General features: G+C 43.0%; 1 protein-coding gene across 4 annotated transcripts in view; it reads left to right on the forward strand.

Annotated features, from left to right (window-relative positions):
* The first annotated feature begins 259 nt into the window (after positions 1 to 259).
* Positions 260 to 18357, forward strand: part of ZSWIM8 (zinc finger SWIM-type containing 8) — a 68649-nt gene continuing 50551 nt past the window's right edge. For all 4 annotated transcript variants that reach the window (XR_008205374.1, XM_052678215.1, XM_052678214.1 and 1 more), the window contains exon 1: positions 260 to 996. Coding sequence is in view for 3 of the 4 variants with exons in the window: in XM_052678215.1 (XP_052534175.1) it covers positions 819 to 996 (178 nt within the window). In the remaining variant the exon portion in view is untranslated. The remainder of the gene's footprint in view (positions 997 to 18357) is intronic.

Consider the following 18357-nt stretch of genomic DNA (forward strand, 5'->3'; position numbering starts at 1 on the left):
GCCGCGCCAGGACAGCGAACCGCCGCCGGGCCGGGCACGGGGGGGCGTCCGCGCGCGGGGCGCTGCCGGCCGCGGGCCCCGAGAGCCGCGGGCTCTGGCCGAGACGGGAGCGGCGCCGCGCCGCCCCTGCCTGCCAGCCCATCCGTCCGCTCGCCGCCGGCCCCCGGCGCCGGGCTCTCCCCGCCCGCGCCCCCATGAGGCCGGAGCCGCCGCCCGCCGCCCGCCCGCGCCGGTGACGAGCCGCCGGGAGGTCGCGCTGCCCCCGCCGCGGACGCCCCGGCTCCGCCGAGCCCCCTCCTTCCGTCGGCGCTCGGGCTCACCGCCCCCCGGGGGCGTTCCTGCGGTGCCGCGGGCGGGGGGAGGCCCGGTCCCGGCGGGGCTTTTCCCTGAGAGTGAGACAAGCACTAGCGCAGGGAGCCCCGGCCGGTGTGCGGCCGCTGCGGGTCCGAACGTGGGGCTGCTGGCGTCGGGAGCGCCGGGCTGTGACAGACGCGCACCTGCCCGGGCTGGAAGCGCCTGTCCGCGTAGCGGCCGCCCCTCGGGATCGGACACACTTTGTGGACATAAACGTTTTTTAAACTTTTTTTAAGAACTCGTTTTCTGGGATTTTTATAAGCCACCTTGTAGTTTGCGTTGGTTTCCTGCTTCTCCCGCTTCAAGGTAGCGTTTGCTCTGTTCTTCCTGGTACTGTAACACGGGGACCTGAACGGAACTGACATTTTAAGTACTCCAGGAACCCTCCGGTCCATCCACCTGTTAAAGCGAGCAGTTGTGCTTCCTTCTTTCTTCTTTTTTCCCCGTGTCGCCTGTTGGATGTGATGGAACTCATGTTTGCGGAGTGGGAGGACGGGGAGAGGTTCTCCTTCGAGGACTCTGACCACTTTGAGGAGGACTCCCTTTGTTCCTTCATCTCAGAGGCAGAGAGCCTTTGCCAGAACTGGAGAGGATGGCGGAAGCAATCGGCCGGACCCAATTCTCCCACTGTCAAAATGAAAGGTGAGATCGCCTGGCATCCTCGGGTGTGCTGAGGACACGTGGTGGCAGGGGTATGAGGCGCTGGGGGTGAGGAGAGCCACAGGGTGCTGAAGGTGTGAGCAGAAGGCGGTGTGGGATGGCTATGAGGGCAGCTCTGACCGCAGGCTGAGATGAGAGTTTATGTGGGATGTTAACGCAAAGCAGAGTTTTGGATGAGTTCTCACCTGTGTGATCTCAGTCATACCGTAGTGCTGCTTTTCTGAGTACGTTTTCTGAACTTGCTGTTGAAAATCTGAAAGTAGCCTTTGATAACCAAAGAACAAACTTGTTCAGGAATAGTTATACTCACATTGGGTCCTAGTTGCATTGATTAAATTAGACTGAGGTATCATAAAGGTTCTTATAACTGCTGTACAACTTCACGTGTTTGTATAGAACAATCTATTTTTCTTACCTGTCTCTGTAATTTTCTCTTATTTCTATTAAAATGAAAACATTCTTTTGTAGTAGTAGAGCGAGAAGGCCTTGTGACTGTGACAGAAGGGCAAGTGTCTGCTTCGGAAGAGTTGCTTTATTTCCTTTCTTCTGACAGTTGGTTCTTTTTAATAGTAGACAGGAAAAAGGCATTAGGAATTAAAGAAAAAAAAGAAATCTTTAAAACCACTGTATAGCTGCTAAGTTAGTGCTAAGAAGTTGCACGAGTGTTTCCTACTCTTCCTTTCATCTCCTTTCGTTTCTTTCAGTCTGGTGTCAGTGCTTTCCCTGTTACTACTGCCCTTTGCGACCATAGCTGCCTTGTTACTGCCTCCCTGACTGAGCTGTAAAATTTCGTTCTCTTCTGAGTGATGGCCTTATGCTGAGAGTTCAATTAATAATGAGTTGTGCTAAAATCTGGCAGTGTTATGCTATGAACAAACATTCACTTATCACTAGGTTGGGACTAGAAAGTACACTTTGCATTAACCACAGGCTTTTCAGAGCAGCTTAATTTTTAAACTTTTAGTGTATGTGAACTGTCCCTAGTCCCAGATATGGAACTGTCTGCGTCTCTTGACTAATTAGGTGTAGAGCTAAGGATTGCATGGGCATTTATAAGAAATTAATTAAAAGAAGAAGATAGCAAAATGCTGAATGCACATCCAACTTGGATGGCTTTTGGTATCCTGGTCATACTGGAAGGATGTGTGGCTTTTCCTATGAAACATCCTATTTGTGCAAAGAGGATGGATAGTGTTGGAATTAGCTTTCTGAAGCTGTGAATCTGGAGATGCAGAACTAAGGGTTGGGCACGGTAAACTTCATGTTTTGCTTTAAGTCTTGTGTTTAGTAATGTGCTTGCAAGGAACTGAGGTTTTGAAAACATGCTGCTGTGGAAAGACTCTAGTTCAGCAGAGGTGTATAAAACTGGTTTGTGTGAGATCTGCCGGTCAGACTGGTACTTGAACAGGTGATTGGTTTTTAGTTGCGTGATCTCCAGGGCTTTGGTATGTGATTTTGTGTTTTCCTGGGCCCAGCCCAGTACCTTTGGCTCTCTTGACCAAATTGGACAGCAAACAGCAATTGCTCCTCTATTGGCATCCACTTGTTGCGTATTAAAATGAAAAATTGGTTCAGTAGATTGTGCATTTTTGAAATCTTTGGTGTCTCACTTGTCATGGGAAACAGAACAGCTGACATGATTGTTGTGATAATTGTAATAATTTACACCTATGGTGATGTTGCTGTTGGAGGTTCTGCAGACCTCTCAGCCTGTGTAGGCAAGGGTGGCATTGTTTGTACTTAATTCATATTTTTAGATTTTATCTGCAGAGAGATCTAATTCCTTTGTACAAAGGTTTTGCTGTAACCTGGGGATATCTTGAGAAGTGCATGAGCGTGGATTTGTTGCCTAAATAATTACTTATCCACTCTACAGATTCATGCATAATACCGTTGACACAGAGCTCTTGCAGGTACTTTTCTGTATGCAGTGTGTTGCCAGTGAGCCTGGGCTGACTTGGAACCTTTCATTGTCTGGAATCTGCTTGGATTTCAGGAAACTTGTGCAGATCTAACTATTTTTAACACCTCTTTGTGACATTGTTTTTGTAGTCAGAAAAAGCAACATCGAGAACTTGCCAAATCCTGGGCATGTTAGTCATACTGAGTCTTCTAAAGTGTGGTAGTTCTCAATTCAGCCTGTGTATTTTTTTATTGACACGGTTTACCATTTTGTAGTAGCCTGTGATGTAGCTTCCTACATGAGCAAAAAATGAGGTTAGATGCAGAGTGCTTTGATTTAAAATGCGAAGGGAAGCCAAGAGGAACTACATTCTGTGAGCCTTTTCCTCCAGTCAGGCAGCTCAGGCTGTGTTTTGATTTGGGATCAGTCAGATGGGTTATGTAACATGGAGGATTTCTAACTTTTTGTTTTGAATTTGTCCCTGTGAGAGTCCAATTCGTCATTAATTAATTGAAAGAGAATCCTCTTGAGACTGAGGGAAGTGCTGCTGGCTGGGGATTCCTCTTCTTAAACAAACTAACAAACCACCATCCCCACCACTTGCAGGCTTTTTAAATTTTGCAGCTTTTGCTTTGTGCTCAAGTGTTTTTAATATTACCATTAATATGGTTCTTTTTCTTTCATTTAATTTTCACTGAGTTTATGGTCAAGTCTTCTTATGTTACTTTCTATACAAGAGTATTCTCTTCAAATGTAGAGCTGATAGTGTGAAGGAGAAGCCCATTGCGTCTCCTTTATGGATGCCCTTGGATTTTGGCTCTTGTCGGTTTCCACTGATTCACCTGTGCTGAAATCCCAGAGGAAGTTTCAGCAAAGCATGGCTATTCTGGAGAAACCAAGAGTCGTTTTGAACTTTTATTTTAGAAATGCCTTGTTTGGATAATGGACTGCCTTCATTACTTGCTTTTACCTATCTTTTTTTCCTTTTTTGAAGGAGATAATGCTTGTAACTGATATTTGCCTGTATACATCATTGATGAGACATGCAGTTGTACTTGCTGAAGTAAGTAATGGGCAGACATTGCTCAAGTCATTGTGAGTAGATGTTTTGAAGAACAATGTCTTTGCGGTGTTTTCAGAACCATCTGCTTCCTCAAGTTGTTTTATGGCTCCAACTCACTTTCTTCTAGTCAAGTTACATTCCACCAGTGTTTTGCATTTCTACCAATGAAAGCACCCTCTTTACATTCTCTCCAGTTTTCTAGATAGACATTTGCTTCCTGGAATCCATTATTAGAGCCAGTATGGTTCTCTGATTTTCCTTCTCACTTTTAGAGTACTTGCATTTTTCACTGGCAATTGATGTAAGCCTGGTGGCTAGGGGAGCTGGACTTGTTTGGAGAAGAGAAGCTTGGATAAGAGAAGGCTCTGGGGAGACCTCTCTGTGGCCTTCCTGTACTTGAAGGGAGGTTATAAATGGGGAGGGGTGATGGACTTTTTACACGGTCTGATAGCGATGGGACAGGGGGGAATGGCTTTAAACTAGCAGAGGGGAGATTTAGGTTAGATGTTAAAAGGAAGTTCTTTACAGACTGAGGCACTGGCACAGGTGCCCAGTGAGCTGTGATGTCCCATCACTGGAGGTGCTCCAGGCCAGGCTGCATGGGACCCTGGGCAGCTGTTCTGGTGGGGGGCAGCCCTGCCCATGGCCAGAGGTTGGAACTGGGTGATCTTTAAGGTCCCTTCCAATCTAAGCCGTTCTATTACTGTGTACCTCCAAGGGTTTTGTTATCAGTTATCTTTAGATCTCCAAACTCACTACTGTGGCTTTGTTTCTTCCTCAGAGCCTCTAAGTGTTTTCCCACCCTTAGTCTTTTACAGCTTCTGAAGAATTGGTGTTTACCAAACACTTAAAAAATTGCTGCAAATACGGTAGGGTTGGTAAATAGTGTGTTCACAGTATTTTCTGTTCGGCTTGTATTTATTCATTCACTTCTACAGAAAGTGTGATGGTGAGTTGCATTGAAATTACACTCAATAGGCACTTGGTGGTAAAGCCTGATCTTTCGTTTCCTTCCTTCAAGCATTATGTACTGTACTCCAAAAAAAAAAAGCCTTGGGCTAAAGTAAGAATGATTCAGGCAGTCATCTCCTGAAAATATTCTCATTATACAACCTAAAGAAGTTTGTATACTTCCAAACTGTTAGGAATGCCCACCATGTTAAGTAATGGGCACAGTGCCTCAAAGTACAAGCTGTAGCAAGGGAATGATTGGCAGAGGGCAGACAGAGCCTGAGGTGGAGATGTGATTGGTTTAGGGAGGCAATCTGGTAGAAGTCTGAATTGTGTCTTTGAGGTAAAGTGACGGTGGCTGATTTTCATTAATTTATAAGGACAAACAATAAATGGCTTAGAGAGCAACACTTCTTCCTCAAGATTGCCAGTTAGAACTCAATAAATTAAAGTTAAACCCTTTCTCAAAGAGTTATTGCAGTAGCAGACATGAAGAGAAACAGGTAATCTCTTTCGAATTTATGTGGTGTGCTCTTTAGACTGCTCTTGAAGGAGAGTGTTGGTGTCATACGGAGTGCCCACTCAGAGCCTGAGGAAGCTGGAAATGAACATTGTGGTTTGCTCTTTTCTTGCTGTTACTGTGTATTGGACAGCTGCAGTTGATTTATTTTTTTTTTTTTTTCCTGCTGCTTTTGTGCCTCTGGTATGGAAAGGGGGAGGTTATGTCTGTATTTCTGGGAGATACAGACATAATGCATCTTGTTTGGTTTTTCTTAGTGTGATACAGTGTAATCTCTTTCAGCCTAAATACCTCCTTACAGTATATACAAGTCCACTGATAATGTTAAAAAGCCCCAAACAATAACTATTGTACTGAAGTATTGTACCAGCTGCCTATTGAGTTCTTCATAGGAATTAAAAATCTGAATGTTAGTGACAGGATATTGCAAATGCTTTATGAAATGAGCAGAGCTCAGCTGTCCACTGAGGAAAGATAACGTGACAGTGGAGGCTTAGCTGCTGGTAGGAAAAAGGTTTGTCTGTATTTTCTCACCCTAGTAAGTGGATTTCCCCTATTTTTGTACGGCATCCCATTAGCCATAGTGATTGGCAGTGTTGTCTCACTGCACAGCAGCAGCTGAACCGCAAGCTGAGTGTTGTGCAGAGGTTCTGCCAGCTGCAGAGACAAAGTCAATTCAGTAGAGCTGAAGGCACTGCAGAGAAGTCAGAGCAGGTCTGTCAGGACTGATGGGCATCATTAAATGCAGGGCTCCAGAGCTGTGGTGCACATTTCAGAAGCTGTCCGGAAGTTTCTGCCAAACCCGAAGGTTGTGTCACGATGCAGTGATACTTCTGCCTTTTGGGATGAATGCTTCTCACATGTTTCTCATTTCTTTTGTGCGCTCCTGAGCCTTTTTGAGGTAACTGAATGTGTGAAGTTCCTCTCTTCAGGAGTGGCACTGGAGAAACCCCTTCAGGAAGCTGTCTGGAAAAATGCGTTTTTACTGCCATGATTGGAAATGGCCGCTCCATTTTTGACTCTGCTGCTGTCCTCTAACCTCTTCCTTTAAATAGGCTTCTCTTCCCCTCCAAAGAAGTCTTGCATGTTCTTTCCATGTTGTAGTGTCTCCTCTTTGTACTGGGAGGCCTTCCTAGCTCCTGTGGCTTTTTCTTTGTGTTTTTCTCCTTCCTTCCCCCTTGAGAGATCCCTGTGTTTCTGAATGACCAGCGATCAGTGTGTGTTTTGGGTGGACTGAAGCCAGTGGGGCTGTTCTCTGGGGCATCCTTGCCTCTGGTGAAGCAATGGTAGGGAGGCAGGTTTAAGCCTGGCTGCTGGACTGTACTCTCCCTTTGTTTCCCATCCATTTCTTTATAACCTCTTCCCTTATTTTTCTTTGGCCTGTTCTTCATTGCTAAAGGATAAAAATAAAACCCATCTATATACATTTTACCTGTAGATAAGTAGCTCTTTCCTGAGATGAAAACAAAGTGAAAACAAAGCACCTCGAGCTGCACTTCATGTTTGAAGTTTATAGTTATCTAGAGAAGTGTAACTTAACAATTAAATGCAAATATCTTTTTATTGAGTATTTTACCCAGGATAACACGTGCTAAAACAGTCCTTTGTTTTAACACATGTAAGTGTGTTGCATGTGTCACTTCTCTGAATGCTTACTGTAAAAATGGTTTTCTTCTTTGAGTACTTAAAGCGGGTATTTTAATCTCTATGTGGTTTGTTATTGTAAGCGGGAAGAGTGAGCAGGAGACACATGTGCAGGCAGTGCAGAGTGCTGTGCCTGGAGCTGTGCCCCCACTGTGTGCCTGGGGTCACTAGCGGGGGGCACTGGGGGGTGAAACACGTGTTTATTTATTTATGATAGAAATAAGTAAAAGTATAGGAGAAAAAATGTAAGTTAGAGCTTAAATCTATTCTCATCTCCAGGCAGATTATTCAGTTTTAGAATCTGTTTTGTTCTGGGTCTCCTTTTGAAGATTAACATCCTGAATGTGGGTGAATCTCTGTGACTCTTCATTTGATCTTTAGTGATTCTTTGCCAGTTGTCAAGATTAAAGTTTGCAGAAAGCAGACAGGTTCAGTGTGCAGAGGTGGTCCAGGAGCTTTGCATATTGCACTGGGGTATTGTCAGCTTCGTGCTCTGGAGTGGTATTGCTTCTACTGTATGGCAGCATCATCTGTTTGAAGAGCTGTCAGTTAAATGTGATTTAATATGTAAGTTTACAAGTTTGGAATTCTGGTTCATTTTTAGGAACAGCAATAAAGCCATATAATAACCTATATAAAGAAGAAGTTAAGCCTTTTAACATTTTCTATTTCTCACAGCTTCAATGAGAAAAGAAGTGAGAACTGAACTGTTCAGAGCTATGAAAGTCTGTTTCCTAATGTAATATATCTTGAGTAAAATTTCTTCTGCATACAAGTTGTGTAAGTAACTTCAAATGAATCTTGTGAACAGCCCATTTGTTCCCTCTCTGGACATTCTCAAATCAATGTCTTTCTTGCAGTGTTTGTGTAATAACTGTGGAAAAGTTCATTTTTAAGCAAATGTAAATTCAGTAATTATATCTATTTACAAAAGTTGGTGGGGGGGACTATAAGTGTTCTAAGTACTCAAGTGGTGTTGGTTTTGAGCAACTGAGAAAGCTGCTGCTTGCATAGTGTAGGTTATGAATCTTTGCTTGGTCTTGATGCCCAGGATTATTAAGTGGTGAAGTGACCTTCCTGGCTACTGAGTATGACAAAGGTGACCCTACGTGCTTTTAAATTAGTGCACAATTGAAGGGAAAGGTGTGTGCGTCTCAATTTAGTGAACAAGAGAGTGTTTTGCTTGTCTGTATCAAGTTCTTGGTAGTCCATGATAACAGAGTGATACAATTCATGTTAGTATGTTGAGAAAAAGATAATACAGTGAGTTAAATGTCAAGAAATATCAAACCAGAAATAATAAAGAAGTCGATAAAAAAGTAAAGATCAAGGACCACAGGCAGTCTTGTGAGCAAACAGCCCCCCTGCTCCCTGCAGTATAGCTTTGAAGGAACAGAAATGGACATCAGTGATTTGATCAATGTCTGGTATGCCAGTTACAAAACTGGGAGCAGAAACCATCTCCTCTTAATTGTCTGCTGTCCTAGTTATTATACAGTACTTTGTTCCAGGGGAAGAAAGGAATGCACAGCTTCAAAAGATGTTTTATGTACTTTAATGAACTTCCGGAGTAAATATTTGTCTGTTTAAAATATCTGTAATTAATTTTGATACTGTTTGGAGCTTTATATCTCTAAGTAAATAGTGGAAGAGTCAAAACCAGTGTATTATTTAGCTCTTTAAAGTGCAAACATCTCTTTTAAGATTTCATTGTGATTTCATAGAGAACAGCTTTTTTTCTGTCACCTAAAATCATAGGTTGTCTTGAGTTGAAAGGGACCCCAAAGATCACATAGTTCCAACCCCCCTGCTGTGGGCAGGATTGCCAACCACTAAATCAGGCACTAGATCAGGTTGCCCAGGGCCCCATCCAAACTGTAAGTCTGAAAAGCAGTTGTAAGAGTACTTTTAAATAGAATAATGGCTAGATGTTGATTTTTCAACTTTATTCTTATACATATTATCTGCCATAAGCTCTTTCCTCCCTCTTTCTCATTTCTGACCTCTTTCCAAACTCTGCAGAAGTAAAATTGATATGTTAAACTCAATAATATAGAAAGGTTAGAAATTTTTAAAGATTATAGAGCAACCACGCATAATGTACAAGATATTTAAGATGCTGGTTCTAATTTTGAAATGCCACACATGTTATTCGTAGGATCACTAAGGTCAGAAAAGACCTCCAAGATCATCCAGTCCAACCGTCCACCTACCACCAATATTTCCTCACTAAACCATGTCCCTCAGCACAACTTCTAAACATTGCTTGAACACCTTCAGGGACGGTAACTCAACCACCTCCCTGGGCAACTCATTCCAGTGCCTGAACACTCTTTCAGAGAAGACATTTTTCCCAGTGTCCAACCTGAATCTTCTCTGGCACAACTTAAAGCCATTCCCTCTAGTCCTATCATTAGCGATGCGGGGAAAGAGGCTGACCCCCACCTTCCCATAACCCCCCCCCTTCAAGGAGTTGCAGAGAATAAGGTCTGCTCTGAGCCTTCTCTTGTGCAAACTGAACAATCCCAGCTCCCTCAGCTGCTCCCCATAAGGCTTGTGCTCCAAAACCTTCACAACTTTGTTACCCTTCTCTGAACACGTTCCATGGCCTCAATGTTTTTCTTGTGAGAGGCCCAAAACTGAACACAGTACTCGAGGTGCAGCCTTGCCAGAGCTGAGTTCAGAGGGATGATCACTTCCCACTCCTGCTGCCAACACTATTTGTGATATGAGTTAGGATCCTGTTGGCCTTCGTAGCCATTTGTGCATACTGCTGGCTCATATTTAGCCAAGTGTTGACCAACGTGTTCAGTTCTGTTTCTTCCATGCAGTCTTCCAGCCACTCTGCCCCTAGCCTGTAGCATTGCCTGGGGTTGTTGTGGCCAAAGTGCAGGACCCAGCACGTGGTCTTGATGAATTTCATCCCATTGGCCTCAGCCCAGCAATCCAGCCTGTCCAGATCCCTCTGTTGGGCCTTCCTATCCTTAAGCAGGTTAACACTTCCTCCCTTACAGAGGGTATGCTCAATTCCTTTGTCCAGGTCATCAGTAAAGGTAGTGAACAGATCAGGCCCCAATACCAACCCCTGGGGAACAACACTTGTGACGGGTTGCTAGCCAGATGTTACTCCATTCACCACCACTCAGTGGCCCAGCCCTCCAGCTGGCTTTTTACACAGCAAAGAGTGTACCTGTCCAAGCCTTTCTAAGTTTCCTCCTCTGATGCTGTGTACTGGTGGGCCATGAGTATACACAGAGTTACCAACAAGTAGATTCTCATGTTGCTGAGAATCTGTGTGGTTTTTTTGATGCATTCTTTTTTCCCTGTTGCTTCATCTATGGAAGGACAGTAACATTCTGGCAAGGCTTGTGCCACCTTCTGCTTGTTCAGCATCAGAAAACATTGAAACTGATTTCTTTGACCATGCCTTTATTGGTGCTTTAGCAGCTGAAGATGCAGCTTATAGAGAGTGCTATTTTGAATACATTTCATTCATGTGTATTTGTTTCCATACAGCTGGAAACATAATATCTTCTTAAAAGAATGAAACAAAGGAACTTTGTCAGGCTGTGATAGACCCGTTACAGTTTTGTGGAGCTACGTATTTTGAGATAAATGGCTCTGTGAAAACTGTCTGGTTTTAATCAAACATTACTATTATGAGTCATTATTAGTGTTTCTAGTTTACTCCAACAAAAACAAAAGAAAGGAGAAAATGTTGGTACTTAACTACATTTGACCTCGTTTATTCTGTTAAGATGTGTATTCAATTGGCAAATATATGTGCTGATTTTTCTGTATTTAAATAAGAATCTGTTGATAAATGGGCAGTACTGAAAAAAATGGGGAAATTAAGAGGTTCCCTTTTCTCAGAAGGAGACCCAGAAGGGCTGCAGGAGTAGTGTATTCAAACAAAATCTTAACATCCTCAGTTGGCTGCTGCAGGTAGGGAACATGAGTGATATTTTTTGATGCTTCATTGGCTTTTTTGTCTTCCTTTTGACCATTAGGTTTAGTTTGCGGCTGTGGGACAAATAGTGTAGCTTTTGAGCTCCTTTTTCATATGAGATGAGGATTGGCATGTAGAAGAAAGGGAAAGGATAAATGGATAAGAAAGGGGGAAGATGAAAAAAGTCTGTTTGCAGGAGAAACCACATCTGCTCTTGGGAATAAAGCTGGGTGCTACAATACAGGAGAGAACAGCCTTAGAGAAGGTGAAAGAGGGAGGTCAGAGACATTTTTTACAGAAATGTAGATGCAAAGCATGATAAAAGAATTATTGCCCTGTGGTTTTCTGCAAGCAGTGGGAAACTTTACAGGAAGGCATCCAGTCACACTTCTTCCTCACAAGTTCAGACACTCAGAGGTGACTTGTTGAACCAGTGGAGCTGGTGAGTGCTTGGGCCAACTCTGGCTTCCTCTTTCGTTTGGAGAGGTGAAAAAACAAGTAGGTGATGGCCTTTATTTGCCATCTTGAAATAGTGGTAAACTGGATTAATGCATTAGTGGAGGTCTGAAAACATTTAAAATCTCATTTTATGTTCTTTATTTTACTTTTTTTTAAATTATTATTACATTTTTTTTGTTAGGCTAAAGATTGGTAAAGATGCTGCTTTGAGCATGTGTCCCTAGCCAGAGTTAAAGGATGGAAGAAGTGATGTAGCCTTGAAGCAAAGTTAGCCAAGTTGCCACCTGGATTCTTTTTAGATCTGTTCACTGAAACAATGCCTACTTGTAGTCAATCCATTATTACTGGCGTCTTGTCAATGTATGTGACAGATTCTTCCTTGGAACACAGCAAAATTTGCTAAAGCTGTGAATATTGAGTATTGTATGACCTTCTGGAATCTATCCATGCCTTGTTTCTTATATTTGTAGGACTTCAATTTTCACAGATCCCAATATGTGTTCAGGTTTGCCTGACTTTGTGTATTTGACACATTGTTATTCTTGAGATTTACATTTTCATCTCCTCCTCCCCCCCCCCCCCCCCCAATACTCCTTTGCTGGAATTCTTGCTTGGTAAATTTGCATCTATCTTGTCTTTTGGAAAGTGTGCAAACATGAAGCCCTGTTAATCCATGCTGGAGGCTGATCGCATAGCTCCTTGGTGGCTTGAATGCTTAAGTTCCGTGTGTCTAAGAAGCACCAATTGCTGATGTAAAAAATACTGTTAGGTATTTCACATGTAAACTTCATTATAGTCTTGCCAGTGAGTTACTTTGTAATTAATAGCTTTAAAAATGAAATTACTACTATTTACATGAATCTAATGCCTTTGTATAGTCTATAGGATATCGCTTAATTCTCGAGCTATTCGTGGTTTCTGCTGCATGTTACATGTAATTACTTTTGCTACGTCATGTTTAGGTCACTAAATGCTGAGGTGGGACAAAAAGGGAGCTGCAGCTGTAAATTTGTTTACCAGAGCTAGCTGGATGGGCCAGGTGTGAAAATATTTGCAACTTACACTTCCATATAACTTCCATGCATGGCTTGGAGAGAAGGTGATCTGATGTATATAAGTTAATTGTTTGACCCTGAATGCCTTTGGTAGTTTTCATTGCCTAATGGACTGCATTTAAAGCAGCAGTGTGCAGGCTCAGCTAAGCTGCTTATGCTTCTCAAGGACGGGAGTTACTTTTCCCTTGCTGGTTAAGAGCAGGAAATGCTTCAAAACTTCAGGGGATGTTCTCGGAAGATGACTGACTTTGCTTCAGTACTGTAATATTGGAAATATCTTGGGAGATAGTATCCATCTGACTAAGCAAATTTACACAATCGATGCCTCACCTTTTTCTGGTGTTCCTTCTGTTACTGTTTTTGTGAAGTGTTAGTGATAGATGTACTTGTAATGGGTTCCTCCTCTGTAAACGTTCTGCCGCTGCTGGCTTGTTCCATTTATCCTTGATGCTCAGTTGTCTGTGAGGTGGCCTCTCCTCCCTTTTATTTGCTGTATGGTGAACCAAACAGTAATTGGGCAGATGCCTTATTTCCAGTGAGAGGGAAGGAGAGCTGGAGGAAGGCTGGGGACTGCTGCCTTTGGGCCCCCACAGCAGCAGCTGGGGCTGTGCTGGCATCCCTGAGCTGCACTGGGGAGTGCCAGTGGGTGGGATGGTAGCCTCCTGTACAGACACACACCTGAGCTTACGTTGTGGGAGGTTTTTACAAAACCCAAGGAGGTGAAAATAGGGGATAGGTGGGAATTTTCTCAGAAGCTCTTAGGTGTGCAACTTTGACTCCCGTCTCAGGTAATGGATTTTTAAACCTCTAGTGGTTTTCAATTGGTGATACCAAAAGGCAGTGTCTTCTTTGAGTTGCTGACAGATGTTTAAATTTTTTTTTCACCCTAGGGGTGAGAAAGCCTCATCCTTGATCTATTCTTTTCAGACAATAGATTTACTATAAGATTCACTAAAATGGGCTGAGATCTCATTCTGATAATGCTCTGCAATGCAGCACCTCATTGTTTGCTGTGTGTTTGTTTGGAGGCCGAGTGATACAGCCCTGGGATGTGGGCATAGGGTAAAGCTGGTTAGGGATTGATTGGGCATGCACAACTTCAGGGTGGATAATAATGGTTGAGAACAGCACTTAAAATAGTGTAGATTGCATGGTGTTTTGTGTGACATTCTTTCAGCATTTGAAAGCATGGCAATATACTTGGTAGAAATAGGTGCTCAGCTGCGATGCAGTCTGAGTTTTTGATTTGTGTTTATCTTCCATTATCTGCATTTTGAATAATATCTGATCCATGTTGATCTTTGTCACTTGTTTGCTTGTCCTTGACCGCTGTGGATAATTGTGAAGTCTGAGATGTTAGTATACTTTGCATGGGGCACGAGTGGAAATGAGCAGTAGCACGGAGCCTTCCCTCAGGAAGCAGGAGCTGTTTGATCTCTGTGCTCTGGGCGCACGGTGTGGGTTACACGGAATGCCATCTGCAGGAGCGCGGAGCAGCAGTGCCAGGAAAACGCCGAGCCTGCAGCTGATCTGCTTCGTCAGCTGCAGAGTTACTCTGAATGCAAGCTGCCCATTTTGCTGTGAAACCTTGGCCAGCCCTGGCATGAATACAGTGTTTTGTAGCACTGTCTGTCTTTCTTTACAAAAATCTGCTGCTCATTTTAGGTTTTCTAACAGCTGTCGGTTGCTTGCCCAGGCTGCTCTTTTTTTGAAATGAATTCCTTTTTTAGGGAGGGAAATTGAAGGGTGATTGGATAAAGAATTTCTTGTCTGCATTTCCAGAGGAGGTTGTCAAGTCGTGGACACTGCATTGCCTGCCTAATGCCGGTGCTAGAGTTTTTTGGATCTCAGTCGTGTTACAGTGGGGGAGAGCTGAGAAAAAAGCCTACTGACATTTTGCTCTCAAGATTCAGAGCTTCTGAAGAGACTGATAAATCTCATCTCGCATAAGGCATCAGCAGAATATCAAATGTTCTGGTTGCATCAGCACAGCTCTGTGCAGGTGTTCACAGTTGCTGCATGAGTGAAGGAATAGAATTGAGTGTAAAAAACAGCTTTCCATTCTGAGATGGACTTGTGTTTAGAGAGGTTCTGAGATACGTTCAAAGCAGATATTTTCTGTAGATACTTTGTGTATGTTTGCAACAAAATCTTATGTGAACTGCAAGGCAGAACTTAAGAGACTGGGATCTTCTGGTGAGATCTTAGGACTGTGAGTTCAGTGGTGTGGAAAGTGCAAATGTTTCTGTCCTGGAGTTCAGAAATCATGAAATTTGGTTTCACCTGAATTTCCTTTCCCTCCTCCATCAAAGATCTTTTTGGTTATTAAATTCTACCTGTAGCTTTCCACCTTTGCCTTGTCCTGAGGTTCTGAAGACTGAAATCAAGTGTTCTTTCTAGAGATCTGGTTTCCAGTACATAAACAATGTTGCAGCTAGGATGTTGTGAGGGCATAAGGAGCACAAACTGGGGTGGAAAGAAGGTTAATCTGTTCTTCAGCCAACTGACCTTCAGAGAGCAAAGGTTGTTTTCATACATGCAGCTTTTCTTCAGTCCGGTAAGTGCAAGAGGCCTCAGGGATGGTCAAGTATTGGGCTATCTGCTTGTCAGTTAGAGGTTATTTGGATGTAATGAAGTCCTCAGTCATGTTCACCAGAGGTGAAAAGAGAATAACACAACAGGGTTGGTTATTTTTCTTATTAATGTCATACTGCTCTGAAGAGAGTGCTCCCCTGTTGTACCTCAGAAAGTATTCTTGCTGGCACAGAAACTACAGATAAAGTTGGGAGGTGTAGGAGCAAACATCTGCTCCTAAAATGTGTGTTGAGACTGAAGTCCCTTAGAATGTTCATTGTAGCCTCTTGATGTGAAGGGCTGTTCCTTGTATCATTTTCTAAGAAGTCCTGTTGCAGAAAGCGTCAGGCTTCTGATTTAGGTCTGTTCAGTAGTGCTAAGTGCCCCTGCTAATGCTGGTGCTACATCGCTTAGTTACATTGTAATGGCTTAATCATTAAGATGATTAACTAATGGGCAATGTCCTCAATAATGTGGTTTAGTTTTTGGTGAGCCCTGAAGTGATCAGGCAGTTGGATTCAGTGATCTTTGTATATACTTTCCTACTTTTCTGTTGTGTTCTGCACAGCTCTGTTCTAAGATACTATGTTTGTTTATCCATAGAATCACAGAATTAAAGGATCAGCAAGGTTGGAAAGGACCTACAAGATCATCCAGTCCAACCATCCACCTATCACCAGTAGTACTCACTAAATCATATCCCTCAACACAAAATCCAAACATTCCTTGAACACCTCTAGAGTCAGTGACTCCAACACCTTCCTGTGCAGCCCATTCCAGTGCATGACCACTCTTTCAGAAAAGTAGTATTTCCTAATGTTCGGCCTAAATATCCCCTGGTGCAGCTTGATGCTTGATTGCAGCTTGCAGCATGATTGCTTGTTCTTTTCAGTGTTGCTTTAACTTTAAAAGGAGAGGCACAGGTAACTAGAGCATCTCAGAAGAAAGTTCTTCCAAGGGCAGATCACGACCACTTTATAAGCAGCAGATGGTTTTGCTGTTGGTAACATAGAATGGGAAGAAATGAAGAATTCTGTAGGGGAAGCTGGGACATGAGTATGGGATTTTCTGCATACTCCTGCTCATTTAAACTCCTGGTGGGTTTGTACTCTTGGAGCCCACACACTCATCATGCATCTTCTAAGTTCAGGAGAGGGGTGGTCAGCAGGGACAGGGAGGTGATTGTCCCTCTCTACTCGGCTCTTGTGAGGCCCCATCTGGAGTACTGTGTCCAGGTGTGGAGTCCTCAGTACAAGAAAGACGTAGAGATCTTGGAAAGGGTCCAGAGGAGGGCGACTAAGATGATCAGGGGGCTGGAGCACCTCCCCTATGAGGACAGGCTGAGGGAGTTGGGCTTGTTCAGCCTGGAGAAGAGAAGGCTGCGGGGTGACCTCATTGCAGCCTATCAATACCTGAAGGGAACCTACACCCAGGAGGGGAGTAAACTCTTCAGAAGGGCTGATAACAGCAGGACTAGGGGAAATGGATCCAAGTTGAAGGAGGAAAGATTTAGGTTGGATGTTAGGGGGAAGTTCTTCACAAGGAGAATAGTTAGGCCCTGGAACGGGCTGCCCAGGGAGGTTGTGGATGCCCCGTCCTTGGACGTGTTCAAGGCCAGGTTGGACGGGGTCCTGGGCAACCTGATCTGAATGTGTACGTTTGGTGGCCCTGCTGGGCAGGGGGGTTGGAACTACATGATCCTTGAGGTCCCTTCCAACCCGGGTGATTCTGTGATTCTGTGATTCTAGTTCTCTTGTGAGATATTGGATAGGATTATGAAGCCTCACCAGTTTTCTTGTTGGAGGGCTTTTGTATGCTTCCTGAAATCCTGTGGTAGCGTAATGACAAGTTGGCTTTGTGACAGGGAAGATGTAACCTGAAAAACAATCAGGATAAAATACTTTTTAGCTCACTCAGATGTTGAAACATCTGCCAGGAGGAGTTGAATATGTGTTCTGTTGGGTATGTAGGGTCCCTCCTTTGATAGGTGAAAAATTGGTCTGGGTTGCACTCTGTGCTTGATCTTAAGACAGTGGCAATGTTATTTCTGTGATGATCTGCAAAATTAAGTCAGCTGGTTTTCTTAGTTTGGTATGCGTGTAGAAAGGGAGTGTAAAAACCAACTGTACAGTAGATCTCTTTTTTTTTTTTTTTTTTTTTGATAATTCTGATGACCAGAAGAGGAACTGCAAGACTCAACATGTTTGAATTTACTGACACTTGAGAAAAACCCCAAAGTACTTATGCACCACAAATCCACAATGTAATTTAGTGTTACATTTTTCAAATCTACTAAGACTTGTGCACAAATCAAACAAACAAAAGTATTGGCTTTTGGTGTGTAGGTGTGTTTTAAGGTTTGAGTTTAAAAACAAAAGCAAAACTCTTTCCTGCTTCCTAATTATGGAGACAGAAGACGTGGTGTCAACATAGATTTAGCCAAAAGATGTATGTATTTGGTTTTGAAATGAAGTGTAATTACAGGAGCAAACAGGTAGTTTGAGCAAGCAAATACTTTTGCTACATACATCAACTGTATTGCAGCCCTCGGCAATTTTCAGAAGCCAGGTGGAGCTTACATTTGACTCCGTGCTATGGCTTTTGCTTTATGTAGCTGAGACTTTGAGGATGAATTGGACACCTTTTTGTAATAAAATTAGCTTTTTTTGCATTGGATAAAGTAATAAACAGCCATTCTTAAAATGTTATTGTGGTGGTAGCAATGGAATTTGTGTGGTAATAGTTGCATCAGATTTTCTCTTAAGTGGGAGGTTTCTAATTATGGACCATAATCTCCCCGTCTGGGATTTGTATTTTTAAAGCTTTTAGTTATGAATCTCGTGAGTCTTGTCCAGTACACATGAATGAAAACATTCTGTTGCTTATTCCACTTCTCAACTGTTTTGAACATAAAAATGTCATTCTCTGGGTTAGATCTGATGTAGGCTTACCCAAGTTCTTCTTGCTTTCAGCTTGGTTTTATATATCTCTGTACTTGCTACCTTACCACATTTACTCTCAATGTAATTTCACTGCTGAAAAATGGTGGTGAAAAGCAGAGAGAGTTGTATAACCCTTGGTGAGGAAAATAAGAGGTAACTGAAAGTCTTGTGAATTCCGATTCCATTATGTTTTTAAAATTTTGGCTGCACTTGGTAGTCTGGTCTGAACATGTGGACATCTTAAAAATACAAAAATGTTTATGAAAGAAGACATCAAATCAGA

This window comes from Tympanuchus pallidicinctus, unplaced genomic scaffold (genome assembly GCF_026119805.1).
Source record: "Tympanuchus pallidicinctus isolate F22 unplaced genomic scaffold, pur_lepc_1.0 scaffold16, whole genome shotgun sequence".
Classification (NCBI taxonomy): domain Eukaryota; kingdom Metazoa; phylum Chordata; class Aves; order Galliformes; family Phasianidae; genus Tympanuchus; species Tympanuchus pallidicinctus.